This window comes from Symphodus melops, assembly GCF_947650265.1.
Source record: "Symphodus melops genome assembly, chromosome: 2".
Taxonomy (NCBI): Eukaryota; Metazoa; Chordata; class Actinopteri; order Labriformes; family Labridae; genus Symphodus; species Symphodus melops.
The window spans coordinates 17420676-17435469 of record NC_136692.1 but is presented as its reverse complement, the minus strand read 5'-3'; the positions used below and the strand labels follow the sequence as shown (position 1 = coordinate 17435469).

Below are 14794 nucleotides of genomic sequence, written 5' to 3'. Positions count from 1 at the left end.
GGCCATTTTTATTAGCTGCTATTTTGGAGGGAATATGTAAAAACAGTTTTCCAAACTTAACTTCAGTGTTTAAATCAGTTGAATAAGGAATGTTTTTCTGCTTTAAACCTGTTGCTACTTTTTGCTATTGTAGATTTCCAATCATATTGTTGCCTATTATGTCTGTTAATAATATGTTGTCATTTCTGCAGGAGGAATTAATTAGGGATGTGGTGATGAAGATGAGGAAGGTGAGGCAGATATTACTCTTAAAAGACAACAGGAGGAGGTTGATAAAGTTTATTGCCATCACAAAGCATTTTGGTACACAAATGGAGAGTCAGAATCTTGTGGCATAGAGGGCAGGGTAAGTGATTTTTTTTTTTTCAATCTCCAGTTGTTGAAAGCCATCCCAGACAAAAAAAGCTGTTTATTAAAGGAGAGCTAAAACAACATAGAGAGAAAATTAAAATAATCTGATATCATGTGTCATCCAGGTGTTGGTGACTTAACCCAAGCTCTGTGCCTCAAAGCTCCCCGGTTGTCCAATTTAAGAAGGTTTATTCTGGTTTATAAGAACTTTGGTCTAAATTACATAGATTTTTGGTTTCCACTTTCACTGGTTGTTATAACTTTTTAATCAATAAAATCAGACAGAATAGTAACATCTCTTGAATAAAGAAAGAATCGCAACCATGTTTTTAAGCAACCCCAATCCAAACAACTTTCTTGGAGTTCAAACAAAAACTAACAGAGGTTGGTAAGATAATGATAACACCTCACCGCCAATTAAACCCTTTAGTTATAGAGGAAACTGTGAGAATGTAACAGCTTATTTTATTGAACTAAAGTAGTCTAATCTGGATGTTTTTATGGCTCTTATTTTTCTCTTTTTGTAAAGCCACTTGTACCAATAAAGGAGTGTGAATTAGACCCATGTCGTTTTAAACCAGAATCCTCCTCTAACATCCAAAAGTAATGTATACAGGCATTCCACCTTAAAGTGGAAGGTGCAGCGCTTCAAACATTTAACATAAACATCTACCCTGGTATTTGATTCTTCTCTATTTGTGCTTTTTTTCCTCATAGAGAACAGTTGACTGATTTAACCATACAGGATATCTACTGAATGTTTGCAGCTGCTGTAAAAGTCTCTCTAATGTTTTTTACCTCCTGCAGCTAGCCCACATTGAGGGACTTTACAGCAGCTACTTCTACAGAAACTTTCAATGAATAACTCTCAGTTTCACATTAATGCTAACAGAAAACCCCTGGCAACCACCATTTACTTTCTGGGTGGGGTCGGGGACTTCATAAATCTGGGTGGAGTTGGCGACTTGGCGCCGCGAGATGGAGTCGGGGTTGGAGACTTGGGGGTTGGGGTTGGAGATTTAGGGATGGGAGTAGAAGCTGGGGTGGAGGCTGGAGTTGGGCTCTTCATGGACATTGGGGTCTGGGACTTGGAGGGGACGGGAGTGGGGGTCTTGGAGGGGGGAGCTGGGGACTTGGGCGGCACAGGCGTGGATGCAGGTGTGGCAGCAGGTGTTTTGGCGTGTCCTAATTTGGCCTCTGGGATCTGCTCGCCCTGCCGGTACACGCTGACGGTGATCTCGACGAACTCGCCACCGTACTTGTTCCGCACATTGATGCTGTACTTGCCCGAGTCGTCGGGGGTGACTTTGTTGATGACAAGGCTGGCAAACTTGCCACCGTCGAACATGACCTTAGTGTGCTCAGTGGAGGCGACCTCCTGCTCATTCTTGAACCAGGTGACCTCTGGTGTCGGCTCGCCCCACACGGTACAGGTCAGGCTCAGGGACTGGAGAGGGTGAGAGTCAACTAAGGTCAACATTTTTCCCTTTTTTGCTTAAATTAAACCTTGGAAAAAAAAGAATCCTTAAAGGACAAGTCAAAACAATGACTTTCTAACAAAAAACCATCCCTAGGTTAAGGATTAGCAACCAAATAAAGGGATTGTAAAACAAACTTACGGTAGAGCATAAAGGGGATAAGAAGCTTTTTAGGGATGCACAGTAACATCAGTCATCTAATATCATCCAATGAGACTTTCAGATTTACTCTAACACTTATGTGAAAAGACCTTTTAATTCCTTTATATTTCTGTTGCAGCAGGCTGTTAGCCTGTTCAGATGCTCTAATACCATCTCAAAGAGCCCTACAGCAGGTGTCATAATGCACCTTCCCTGTGTTCCCTGAGAATAAATATGGCCCATGACCTACTGTAAGTTAAACTATTGTTCTATTTAGCCCGGTGATGTGGTTCAAACATGTCGTAGAAGACGATTGCTTTGAGACATATAAAGAAAGATTAAACAAGAGTATCTTTAAGGAGTCTCTCGTGTTTTGATCTTCAGTCCTCTCAAGTACACAAGCATCATTTCATCCACCTCCTTTGTTTAAGGAGTCCCGACTCAACTCTTCTCTAACACTCACTTCATTCTCCCTTTCTCTTCAGTTGTTTTTAATGTTTCATAAGAACAAAATATATGGGCAGCTAAAGGATCCTTTATTTGACCTTGTTCTTTTCTACATTTTGTTCTGGTTCAAAGGAATGCTGTCGGGGCTGTGCAGCTCCTCCTGAATACTTCTGACTTTGAAAAACATCACCCTTTACTGATTTCATTGATATAGTTTATAGCCTTCCCTCTTATCAAAGTGGCACTGTGCCTTTGTGGACTGTTAAATATGTTTATTCTCATGTGCATTTATGATAGTTGTTTTGATCACTCAAGCTTTTACTTGTATATAATGTGCTTTTCAAAGAAAGGGTAACATTATTATTGTTTTGTGTAAGTAATAAAGGCTACAAAATGTTCACTTCTATGATACAGTTTAAGGTGCACAGTGTGACACCTCCTCACCTTCGCTTCCATGATAGTGACAACGTCCGGCAGACCACCGACAACTCTGCCACGGTCTGAGGAAAGAAAAAAAGAAAAATGACACAGAAAGAAAATCAGTGTTTCTACTTTACTGAAGAATATCACTGACTCACACTGTTTTACAGGGTCGAGACATTCAGAAAGAGATAGAGGAATGTGAAACTTTAAGTCTTTGAACTTTTAAATGAGAACTTTGAGTTACACTTTGCCTGGAGAGCAAAACCTTTGAATGTTCAGAATGTCCTCAGAGAGGTCTTTGAAAACATCTTTGTGACGTTACTCAACACGAGAACGTGACTGAACTGTCATCGTCTCACTCACTCTGTTGTTAAAAAGATGATAAACTTACTTTTCTCAGCAAATGCAGCTGCCCTGAAAGAGGGGAAAAAGTAAAAGGGATAATTAAAATCATTTTGACTCATTATCAAAAAGTATGTGCTCAATTGTACCACCAAACGACTTACTTAAGTCTCAGGTACTCCTCATAGGCATCAGTGTATGCTGCAAAAGGAAAGGACTGTCAAGACAAGCTTTACACAAAGTCAGCCCACATAACAAAGGATAAAAGTACCGGTAATTAAACAAATAACCCAGAAACCATGGGAACAAACCCAGAATTTAAACTTATGATCATCATTTGTTGTTTGGAATACACAAGGATCTGGTTGCAACAAAAGGAAGAAGACGTTGTTTTTTTGTAACCTTGTCCAGAGAGATCGAAGGTCCTGGTGTGAGTCTTCTCGCCGTCTGAGATCTCAATGGAGTAGTGACCCTTCTCCTTGTCGGATGGATCACAGATCTGCATCCAGGCCATCTCAGCTGTTCCACCGATCCTCATCTTCTCAGAAGAGGCAATCTTACTCTCTCTGACGACACACGTTACAGAGTTTAGGCAGACAATAAAAGACAGCAGAAGAACTCAAATCTAGCTGCTGTTCTCTCTCTGGAGTTACACCTCATTAAACACTTACCGTGTACCGTGTTCAGAGGATTGTGTGTGCATAAGACAGTTTGACTCCGTTAGCAGACTTGGCTGCAGGCTAATGAGGACGCCTAACATCTTCTAAACATAACGATCACATAATAAATCAGTGGAAGTATTTTCATTTGACAGATGATAAGACTGCTCTCATGTAAAGGATTGGAGAGAGGCCAGAAGACGAACATTAACATTTTTTTAACTTGATGTAATTCATTGTTCATATCTGTGTCATTAAGCACTGCAGAGGTAGGTATACATGACTCCAGATACTTTGTGTCTGAACCTACGGCCAGCTTTATTTAATAATAAGGACTACAGTAGAAAGACTGACTCTTTCTTGTTTTAGTTGAATCCATTCTTTTACTGTTACACACGGGTACACAGGTCTATCTTATAACATCTAGTTGGACCAATTAAAAAGAAAAGGTAAAAAAAGAGCCCTTTTTCTTTCTATCCCATCGTTTTTGTTGTCGAGTTTTTCCCCACTCTCTCTCCTGTGTTCATGCAGGGTGTTATTCTCCCTCAGGTGAGTATCAGCAGGTGACTGAGCTCACCTGCTGTAACTGACAATCAGAGTACAGTACAGAGGGGGCAGGGTGTAAAAAGAGGGGGGGGGGGCTGTGCCGGGGGGCTTAACCACTGTGTCTTTCATGTACTGCACTAGTGCTAACTAGGATTCATTCTCCAAGGCCTTAGAGTTGAGACAATATTCTAGTTTAGATTCACTTAAGATATATCTGCTTTTCTGTTGTGTTTTTATAATGATTTGTTTTAAGTATAGTTAATCTTTGGTCCTTCCTTCTTTTTCTTTTTTTTTCTCTTTTTTTTAATTGCAACAAAAACAAAACAAAGGATTAAAAACAAGGAACTTTTGAGTCAAGATTCTCTCTGGCTTCTTTGAAGTCCACATGCGTCACACAAATCTACCCATAACTATTTCTGGGAACCCGTGCACCTAAACCTTCAGAAACTGCAGTAGGATAAAGCCTTTATTTTTGCCATACTTGTGTTTCCAGATGGTCTTCATCTCCTCTGTGTAGTAGTTCATGTAGCACTGCAGCCTGATGCCCTCTGGAGTACACTGCAGCACCAGATCAGAGGCAGAAGAACCTGAAGGCAGCAAATACAAAAGAACAACGTTTGCAACTTTTCCACATCTATTTTTGGCAAAAATGTTCTCTCTCGAGTAATTTTTCTACATTTCAAAGTTTTTTCTGCCCGACCGTCGTCCTGACATTGGAACAAGCTCCAGTCAACTCAAACACTCTACTGTGGCTTTGTAGACAGGCTTCCAGCAGAATGCCTGGGGTTGCATTTTCCCTTTATGAAGCTCTTTTAAAGGTTAAGTCACATTTTTGGGATACAGTCAGAGCTTCAGGCTAAAACAAGTTCCAGCTGCAAAGGAGTTGTACTGGATGTAGTGAGAATATGTTTTTTTTTAAGGAAATGCTGTCAGGAATCATGCGCCCCTTATTTAGTCAGTCAACACTTCGTAACATCCACTGAAAGAAAAGGAGTCACAGCGAGAAGATGAAGTCAGCTGCTCAAACTTACCAGCGATCTTAGCAATGGCGTTAATGATGTCATCAAACACTGCAAAGACAATAAAGAAAGGAGTACAACATTTTGTAATATGTTTCTAATAAGAATAAAAACCTGGCTAAGTCAGAAAATAGGATAAAAAAGCACCTTGTCCTGAAATATCAAACACAGACGTATCCTTTCCTCTGTCGTCACTGAGTGTGGCCTTGAAGATGCCTTGATCTTTCCTGGAGAACTAAAAAACAAACCAAACATTTTCGTTTAATGAGCAGCTTCAACACGGAAATATCCGTTTTTTTTGACACATATAACTGAAACAATATATACAGAACATCTAATAAAAGAAAGAAACATGACGTCCAGAAATGGGATAGGGACATTGCTATCATAAGTAATCTTTTGATTGGCTGTAGATTTGAACGGTGCGGTAGTAATGCAGTAATTCAATAATGCTAGATTTCAAAGATTAGTCTAACATTTCAACTGTATACATTTATTTTTCAGTTTTAAATGCATTTAAACAAACCTACAACTTGACTTACTAAATGTTTACTAAGTATTTGATGTCTCCCCTTTGCCCTTAAAATGACTGTTATAATGAAAGTGTTAATCTGTCATCAAGTTTGCAGCAGGTCAGAGATATGTTTGGAGTTCACAGATTGGGATGTAATCACCAGTGGGATGGGGAGAGCACAGGCTCCAGACATGACATTTGGAGGAGTTTCTGGAACAATCTCCTCATCCTCTCTGTACCAGTGGAAAGTCGTCTCCTTCTTCACGTTAGCCACCTACAGCCCAAAGAAAACAAAAACACACATTTTAGTTTTATTGAAAAGAAAGAAAATAAAGTAAACAAAGTAGAGCTGAAGATAGAGTCCATTTAACATCACCTTGCAGGCGAGCATGACAGTGCAGTCCTCAGTGACAGTGAAATACAGATACTCAGAGAAATGTGGACCTGAAATGTGTCAAAAAATGTAACAATGCAAGTTAAGATATTGTAAACCTAACACATATTTACAGTGAGTACGGAAAGTATTCAGACACCTTTAAATGTTTCACTCTTTGTTTCATTGCAGCCATTTACTAAAATGTTTATTTTAATTCTCAATGTACACTAAGCACCCCATCCTGATCTTAGGTGAATCTAATCATTGTAGTCCAGCTGTGTTTAACTAAACTGATTGGACTTGATTAGGACAGGCACACACCTGTCTATATAAGACCTTACAGCTCAGTGCATGTCAGAGCAAATGAGAATCATGAGGTCGAAGGAACTTCCCAAAGAGCTCAGAGACAGAAATGTGACAAGGTACAGAACTGGCCAAGGTTACAAAAAAATGTCTGCAGCACTCTCAAGGTTCGTAAGAGCACAGTGACCTCCATAATCCTTCAATGGAAGACGTTTGGGACGACCAGAACTCTTCCTAGACCTGGCCATCCAGCCAAACTGAGCAATCGTGGGAGAAAAGTCTTGGTGAGCGAGGTAAAGAAGAACCCAAAGATCACTGTGGCTGAGCTCCAGAGATGCAGGAGGGAGGAGGGAGAAAGTTTCACAAAGTCAACTATCACTGCAGCCATCCACCAAAACCAGGAGAAAAACCAGGCACTGCTCATCACCTGCCCAACACAACAGTGAAACATGGTGGTGGCAGCATCATGCTATGGGGAAGTTTTTCAGCTGCAGGGACAGGACGACTGGTTGAAGGAAAGATGAATGCGGCCACATACAGAGATATCCTGGAAGAAAACCTCTGCCAGAGTGCTCAGGACCTCAGACTGGGCCGAAGGTTCATCTTCTAGTTGTCAACAAGACAATGACCAGAATACATTTTTTTTAAATAAATTTCAATAAATTTGTTTTTTTTCTGTCAATATAAGTTACTGAGTGTACATTGATGAGAAATAAAATGAACTTTTTTTGATTTTAGCAAATGGCTGCAATGAAACAAAGAGTGAAACATTTAAAGTGGTCTGAATACTTTCCGAACCCACTGTACAACGAGCTACAATGCAAAGCATTGAAAAAGGGAAAATCCTGTGCATAATCAGCTCTGATTGAATTCTGAATATAATCTAAAGCACTCGAAGCTATAAGAACTTTGTTTGTAATACTTAACAAAATGTATGGTGGGGGTCTGTGCGTGCTTGTGCGGTGTTACCTTGCTTCCTGATGTGCTCTTTCCTCTGGAACTCAGCCTCCCTCAGAGCAACTTTGAACACTGAAACAGAAAAATAAAACACAAACATTTCAGAAGAAGACTCACAGCTGACGTGATGTTGATATGCAACGTCACATCTTAAAATCTGAAAATTCTTTCCATTGATCATTTTATCTGTTTTAAAAAGCTCTGAAGTAACATTAGCATGGTTTTCTATTTACTCTTAATGATGCTGCCTCTAATACTGAGAGTAAACGAGTAACAATAACATTTAGGTGTAGTTACAGTTTAGAAATGTAGAAGAATAAGCAGGGGAAACATGCAGCTCACTTAATAAACATTCCTTAAGTCAGATATTAATGAAAACACAATGAGTAGACCAAGACATTACTTCAATGTGTTTTTTTTTTAACTTAATTGTATTACATTAATAGTCTTTAATAACCTGTCTAACATTGTTTATCTTTTCTCACAGTTTTATCTGATGAGTTCAAACTAAACACGTTTGAAATAATCGATCAGGTCATTTGTCCGGCATCTGATGACGTCTTGTGTTTTGAAGGACACTCACCGTCTCCCACCAGCACCAGGGAGCTCTGAGTTTTGGCCTTGCCATCGGTGATCTGGACGGTGTACGTGCCCTCGTTGGCTCTGGTAAAATGATCGACCGTCATCTGGATGATTCCTGAGGCCACGTCGTGACTGATCTTATGTCCCTGCGGAGAAAAGTCCAAATCCATTTAAATGTACAAAAACAAGGACTATTCTGTTTAGTTTCCCAGTTCAAGCGCGTAAATAAAACAAACAGTGTAATAGCATCAGAAACATTTGTTATTTACATCTGGCTACAGTTAGCACTGAGGATGTAATCATTTTTGTTTTGGTTGTTGAAATCCTTGAAATCAGTTCATCAAAAGCTTCGACTTCAGACAGAAACTGTTATAATTGTTTCGCACAAATTATTTATCTGAAAGTCATGAAGTCCAGTAACATGTCACCACCTTTAGTCACCAGTCAACAATGTCAATGATAACCAAACAGGCGATGTGTCAGTTTGATGTATGACAGGTCTGTTTGTTAATTCGTGATGACGTGTTTTCAAGGTGTATCACTGAGTTAACTTTAATCATGAAACTCAGTGTTGCTCTTTAATAAGTATTACCTCCCCGCTGGTGACCTCCTTGTCGTTAACTATGAACCTGTAGGACACGGATGGCGACAGTTTGACGGCCTGCAGCCAGAAACGCACGTGACCCTTCTCCAAGATCTCGTAGTTCAGACCATGTTTCAGAGGGACAACTACGTGGGAGCAAAAAAGCACACAAAGGTTAAAGCGTTAGAAACAAAAAACATTGTTCATTAAACTGAGGCAGCGAGTCTGCTGCAAACACACGAGCACTCACTGGGATGTCTGATGGCGTAGCTGAGCTCCAGCATGGTGTTCAGAGCTGCAGAGAGGATGTAAACAAAACCAGATTCAGACACATCTAAAACCTGTTCACTGTTCATGGAGAGTGTAAATAACAGAACCTACCGTCCTCGGTCAGAGTGTGGCTCGCAGAGACTCCGTCTGTGTCGGTGACCACCACAGAGTATTTTCCCAGATCGTCTTTATCAGGGTTGGTGAAAGTCAGTCTGGAACTGAGAAGCAAACGCAGCAATAAACCTTCCACTGAGGTGATCGGAGCTTTACAGGAGTAGAAATGTTTCACTCGTTCACAATCAGATAACAAAAAACTTTAAACAGCGTTTCTTTAATGCAGGTTAGTTAAAGTATATCTAGTTCTCGTTTGCCTTTGATTGATTCTTTTGATTAACAGTGATTACAAATATGACCTTTTAGCAAGTAAATACTGCACTGCAACTGTATTTGAACTGATTTAATGAATTCTCTCTTTTTTTTCATATTAAAGAACCTTTAGTTTGTTTTTATTTTCCATTGAATTAACAGCAATTCTAATACTTTACCAGCCTTTGTTATGAGCTCTGAACTGCTCCTGTGTTTTAAATGTGCTTTACCTTTAGTTGTGTCAAGTATTCAAAACCGTTTTTTATGGAATTTTAAAACTGTTGTGTTGTTTGAGATATCTTTCTGTTGCTATGACACTTTGAGCACTTCATCGAATTTCCTTCACTCTTTATTCTTTTCTTCTTTAAAAATGCTCGACTAACAAAACCTGGAATAAGAAATATGGAAAATAAATGTTAGGTTTCCCTACAGGACAGCACAGAGTTACATTTATATCAAGAACAAGTATAATATATAATATAAAATAATATATTCACAAAAGAAGAAAAAACTGCTTTTAAACTCGAGACAACTGCCTGGCCCTCTGGACCAATCAGAATCAAAGTCTCAGGCTTTTGTTTAAAAAAACAGAATCTGGTGTTTGAATGTTACAACATCTCTTGTAAGCAAACAAAGTGCCATGTCTTCAAACATCTTAAACAACACATGACAGAGGATGTTTCTGAGAATCTGCTCAGCAGCAGCTTATTATCATCGCAGAGCTGAGAGGGGACATGCAGACGAAGCCTTGAGGGGAAACACACTGACGTTGTTTTCAGATCATCAAAGAAGTTGAGTTGTTTGGAGGATGATGACCACGACTTACGTTCTACCCTTGGCTGTCACAGCGACCCTGGGGCAGTCGCCGATGGGTTTGTAGTTCTTCGACCAGACAAACTTGGACGTGTCACAGACCTCACAGGCCTCCAGAGACAGGAAGACATCTCCGGTCTCCTCATCCACTCCTGCTACGATCTCCTGGGTGCCTGGGAACATAAATAACATATGAACATCATTAACTAGATATCATAGAGCACACAAATATCTTCAGTAAATAATAAAAATAAAATAAAAATATCTGTTACACTGAGGTTTATATTCAGCAGGAGTAATTTAAGTTACCGGTAAATTAGGATTGTCATATCACATGCAAGGGGACAGAAATAAGAGTTTCGTGCTCGCAAACACCCTGATTCATCACCAATTTAAAAGATTTCCAAGAATGTTTACTTTATGTATGTTTTGTGGTGATATTAGCGTCATATATATATTTTCCCTTAAATATCTGGAGAAAAAGAAAAGGAATACAGGGACTTAAAAGTCTCTCTATTTTAGTGTAAGTAAATATAGGTTAACCCTTTATAGGGCAGTCATTGAAATACTTTGAAATTCAAAAATTCAACCTCAGAGTGTTATTGGGGGACAAAACAGAACTTTACTTCTGTTAAAAACATTTTTAATTTCATGTAGAAAAATAAACCTTGACGAAGTTACCATATTGTTGGGTGATCTCTTCTGATTGGCTGAGTGAGGATCACATGCTTCTTGACCTGACTGAGGTGCAGACCATATGTAATGTGTACGGAAATTATTTAAAAATAGTCACATGCCCGATTAGATTTATCTGTAATTGTAGTAGTAGTAGTAGTAGTTGTTGTTGTTGTTGTTGTTGTTGTTGTTTTAACCTCCAATAATTTTAGGCCAAATCATTTTAAAAAGTTGGGGTTTCAAATAGTTTCTTAAAGCCTATTTCTTGAGTAATTTGACCCTGATTTTGTAACTTAAGGAACACAATGCCAACCTGTACAACATTAGAAATGTCTTTTAAGTTCAGATTTGAATAACAAATAATGTTGTAACATGATCTTGTGTCATTATTTCAATATATTTTACATAGTTTGTAATACAGAAGTAACCAAAACTTCATCAACACTTCTGGTTTTAATAAGTGGCAACAAATAAAGATATCGGGTTTTTTCTTTGCATTAATCGTTTCAAAATATTTAACTTGATCAATCTGGAATTCTTGACTAACAAAATATAATGTCATGTTATCATAGCTAAATAACTATTTTAAATGCAGTTAGATTAACAGGAGCCGCATAATGTCTTCATAAGAATACTTGACAGCATAATGAAAATGATCATCATACTGGTGAAATGCTTTCAGGTTTTTTACAACAAAAACTGAGGCCAAAGAAAAAAACATTACACTATTATATTTGTTGTTACCTGGCAGAGCTCTGGCACAGACGGGCTCGGACACCTGAGAAGGTTTTCCCACTCCCTTTGCATTAACAGCACGAACTCTGAACACGTAGCTTTCACCTTCCTCCAGACTGGAAACCTGCAGGAAACAACGGAAACATCTTCACATGTGCAGAGTGACACGACTCTTTGTATAGGAGATGATTTGATTTTTTTGAGTATTTCATGAAATACAGTTCATTGAAATGCTTTATTCTGGGTATTAGCATCTTTATCTAACTAACCCTACAAGAGGAGGGGAGAGGAGAGGAGACACAGTCTAGTAATTTGCTTCTGCTTTGCCTTCTGATGCTCCAAACTACTTTTGGTTGCTTCGTTTAAGACATTTTCAGAAAGTTGCTGGCCGCTTCCTATCTTTTTTAATGCCAATCTATCATCAGTAAATGGAGAAGTAAGTTAGTTCTGCTTGTCTGTCTGTCCAGGAATTTTATGATTAAAAAGGGTATACAAAGAGGTCCTGAAACCAAGATCCTGCTCCGGCTTTCTTGTAAAATGTCAACACAGAGGGTCTGTAAATAATTGCGGCTGTCAAAATAATTCAATCTCCAGTGTTTATAGTGTCTAACTACTGTGAAAAAAATCCACATAGACACACTGTATGGTCCAACATGAAGAGGATTTTTGTTCAACCATGTACAGCTAAAATTGTAGCAGTTGGTCTCCTACCAGCAGATAACGGTGGCTCACAGCTTCCTGGTTCAGAGTGACAAACTCGGATGAGCCCTTCTTGGCCATGTCCACAAAATATCCAGTGACGGCACCAGCTCCGGTGTAGATGGGAGCTTTCCACAGGAGGACCAGGGAGTGACTTCTGACCTCACTGAAGCTGAGGTCGTAGGCAGGGCCTGGAGGTGAGGTCAAATAAAAACCATGAGCAGAACCGAAGGGAGAAGTGGTGTGCTTCTAAGGTCTGTGTGTGGTTCGGCTGCAGACACAGGTTATTCATTTAACATAGAAACTCATGTGATTAGAAATTAATATCAATACTCAGATTGAATTCAAACATATTTCTCATCAACTTACACGTCATCATTAAGGTTTTTCTCTTACCTGGTTCTTCCATAGTCCAAGCTTCACATTTCATCGGAGCGCTGGGCACTGAGGGCAGGCCCACACCGGCCATGTTAGCGGCCTGGACCTTAAACTCGTAGAAGGTTCCCTCTGTCAGACTGTCAACCTGTAGAGACCAAAAGAAAGAGGGTTGAGGTGAGGATTTCATGAATACGTAATGGGATAGCCTGAATTGAAAAGAAGGCATTGTTTTGTCTAGTTAGTTTTTTAAGTGTGTATGTCTGATAGATGTCACTCACAGTGCAGATCCTCTCAGTGACGGCCTGCAGGTTGACCTCCTTCCACATCAAAGTGTCGGCGTTTCTCTTGTCAATGTAGTAAGCATTGACCTTGGAGCCACCGCAGTGTTTGGGACTCTTCCAGGCAACAGTCATGGAGGAGCCGTCGCTGTCCAGCAAGGTGATGCCGTATGGAGCACTAGGAGTGGCTGAATAACACATATCAAATGTTTAATATTCACTTTAGATACTTGATTATCGGTTTTACAGAGTGACCTTTATGGACCTTTTTGGACCTTTATGCTTTTATTTACAAGATGTGTGACATTTACAGTACAGTGATATACGAGTTTGAACACCTGTGATGCAACACTGCTTACAGTTAGTAGTATCATATGAGAGGACAATATTCTGTGATTTTTCTGGCTGGTTACCCCAGTGCAGGTGACATTACCACTATGCAGTCCTGTGATAAAAACATATGATGCAAAGGAAGTGGACAAAGTGGGAGCAGTGGGTAAGTCAGGTGGGGAAAAGCTAAACACACCTTTTAGTACGTACCATACTCCACTCCTTTTCCTGGATAGGATAATGAAAGTAACCAAACTGAACATCAAACTGTTGATTGAATATGTTTCTGTCATTATCACCTTTAGTTGTCAGCTCGATATTTCCTCAAGTTTTATGAGCAGAACCTATCCTAGCCTGCAGGCTTTATAAGCATTTTAAAGCACTTGATTCAGTGTATAAAACGAGGTCTGTTTGTTGTTACCGAGGGCCGGCTCCACGGCAATGGGAGAGGACTCCTGAGACTCATCACTGAGGCCGAAGACGTTGACAGCTTGGACACGGAAAGTATAGGTCTCTCCAGGGATCAGGCCATGGACCACAAACCTGAGGTGCACACACATATTAAAATAGTTACATTTAATAAAAAGTATTGGGTATTTAGACCAAATAAAATCAATTCCTCTGCCCTTTATTATTACGTGTGATGATTTATATGATCTTTGGCAGAGTTTGAGAACAGAGCTTAAAAAAACGAAGCTGACTTCTGTACCAGGTTCAATCTTGTTCGTGTAGTTGGTATTTTTGACACAGGGCTCCAACATGGACTGTATAAAACATGGACGTAGTCTTAGTGACCTCACACACTGATTTCTGAAGTTTGAAGCCTCATGATGGCGGTTAACATATTGGAAATGCTATGTCATGGCAAACCGCTACAATGCAGCTACCTGTCAGTCAAAACAGTCACACCCCTTACTATGCTAATGCATCAATAACTGTTAATATAATGTTCGATTTAAAAATAAATAGGCTGTCAATGCATTTATGTATTTCTGCAGTAAGAATAGACATTTTATGTTAGACATAAAGTGGGGTTTTTATGACTGTTGCAGCCCGCCTAGAACTTTTTTTGCACTTAGATTTTGTTCCAGCCTCTGGTGGCCACTCAGAGAAAAGCAGATTTTGACACTTCCTTGATGGCAGAATTTTATTTTGTTTGGAAAATATGTGTCTGTTATTTGACTTTACCAATTTCTCCTTGGGGATGAATTGAGTATTTCTGACTTTAATTCTGACCCGAGCTGTCATTGGTAGAAAGTAGTCCTGTTGTCAGTACAGAGTAAATATACTGAATCTAAATGTGCTTGAGGTTTGGTGGTTTTACATCTTGAGTTCCAGACAATTACCTGTTGTGTTTGAAAGGCTTGTGATTACAGGGGAACCATTCCTTTGATCCGACAACGCGACCATCGATGTAATATCCCATCAGGTTCTTCAGAGCTTTGGGAGATTCCCACTGCACAAACACGGACGACTTGGTGTTTCTGGTGGCAACAACCTGACCGGGAGCAGAGGGGACACCTGTACAG

The 14794-nt window shown here is 39.6% G+C and overlaps 1 protein-coding gene across 2 annotated transcripts in view; it reads right to left on the bottom strand.

The window, feature by feature from the left end:
- Positions 1–264: 264 nt before the first annotated feature.
- LOC306820714 (myomesin-2-like) overlaps positions 265–14794 on the bottom strand; it is a 31839-nt gene continuing 17309 nt past the window's right edge. For both annotated transcript variants that reach the window (XM_079338649.1, XM_079338648.1), the window contains exons 13-34: positions 14612–14786; positions 13687–13808; positions 12936–13123; positions 12676–12802; positions 12292–12470; positions 11590–11704; positions 10184–10343; positions 9103–9209; positions 8972–9016; positions 8731–8867; positions 8140–8284; positions 7569–7628; positions 6297–6364; positions 6081–6194; positions 5554–5641; positions 5419–5457; positions 4869–4974; positions 3585–3748; positions 3347–3383; positions 3232–3254; positions 2862–2917; positions 265–1798 (exon numbers count right to left, since the gene is read on the bottom strand). In XM_079338649.1, the coding sequence (XP_079194775.1) occupies positions 1265–1798; positions 2862–2917; positions 3232–3254; positions 3347–3383; positions 3585–3748; positions 4869–4974; positions 5419–5457; positions 5554–5641; positions 6081–6194; positions 6297–6364; positions 7569–7628; positions 8140–8284; positions 8731–8867; positions 8972–9016; positions 9103–9209; positions 10184–10343; positions 11590–11704; positions 12292–12470; positions 12676–12802; positions 12936–13123; positions 13687–13808; positions 14612–14786 (2789 nt within the window). In that variant the 3' untranslated portion in view covers positions 265–1264. The remainder of the gene's footprint in view (positions 1799–2861; positions 2918–3231; positions 3255–3346; positions 3384–3584; positions 3749–4868; positions 4975–5418; positions 5458–5553; positions 5642–6080; positions 6195–6296; positions 6365–7568; positions 7629–8139; positions 8285–8730; positions 8868–8971; positions 9017–9102; positions 9210–10183; positions 10344–11589; positions 11705–12291; positions 12471–12675; positions 12803–12935; positions 13124–13686; positions 13809–14611; positions 14787–14794) is intronic.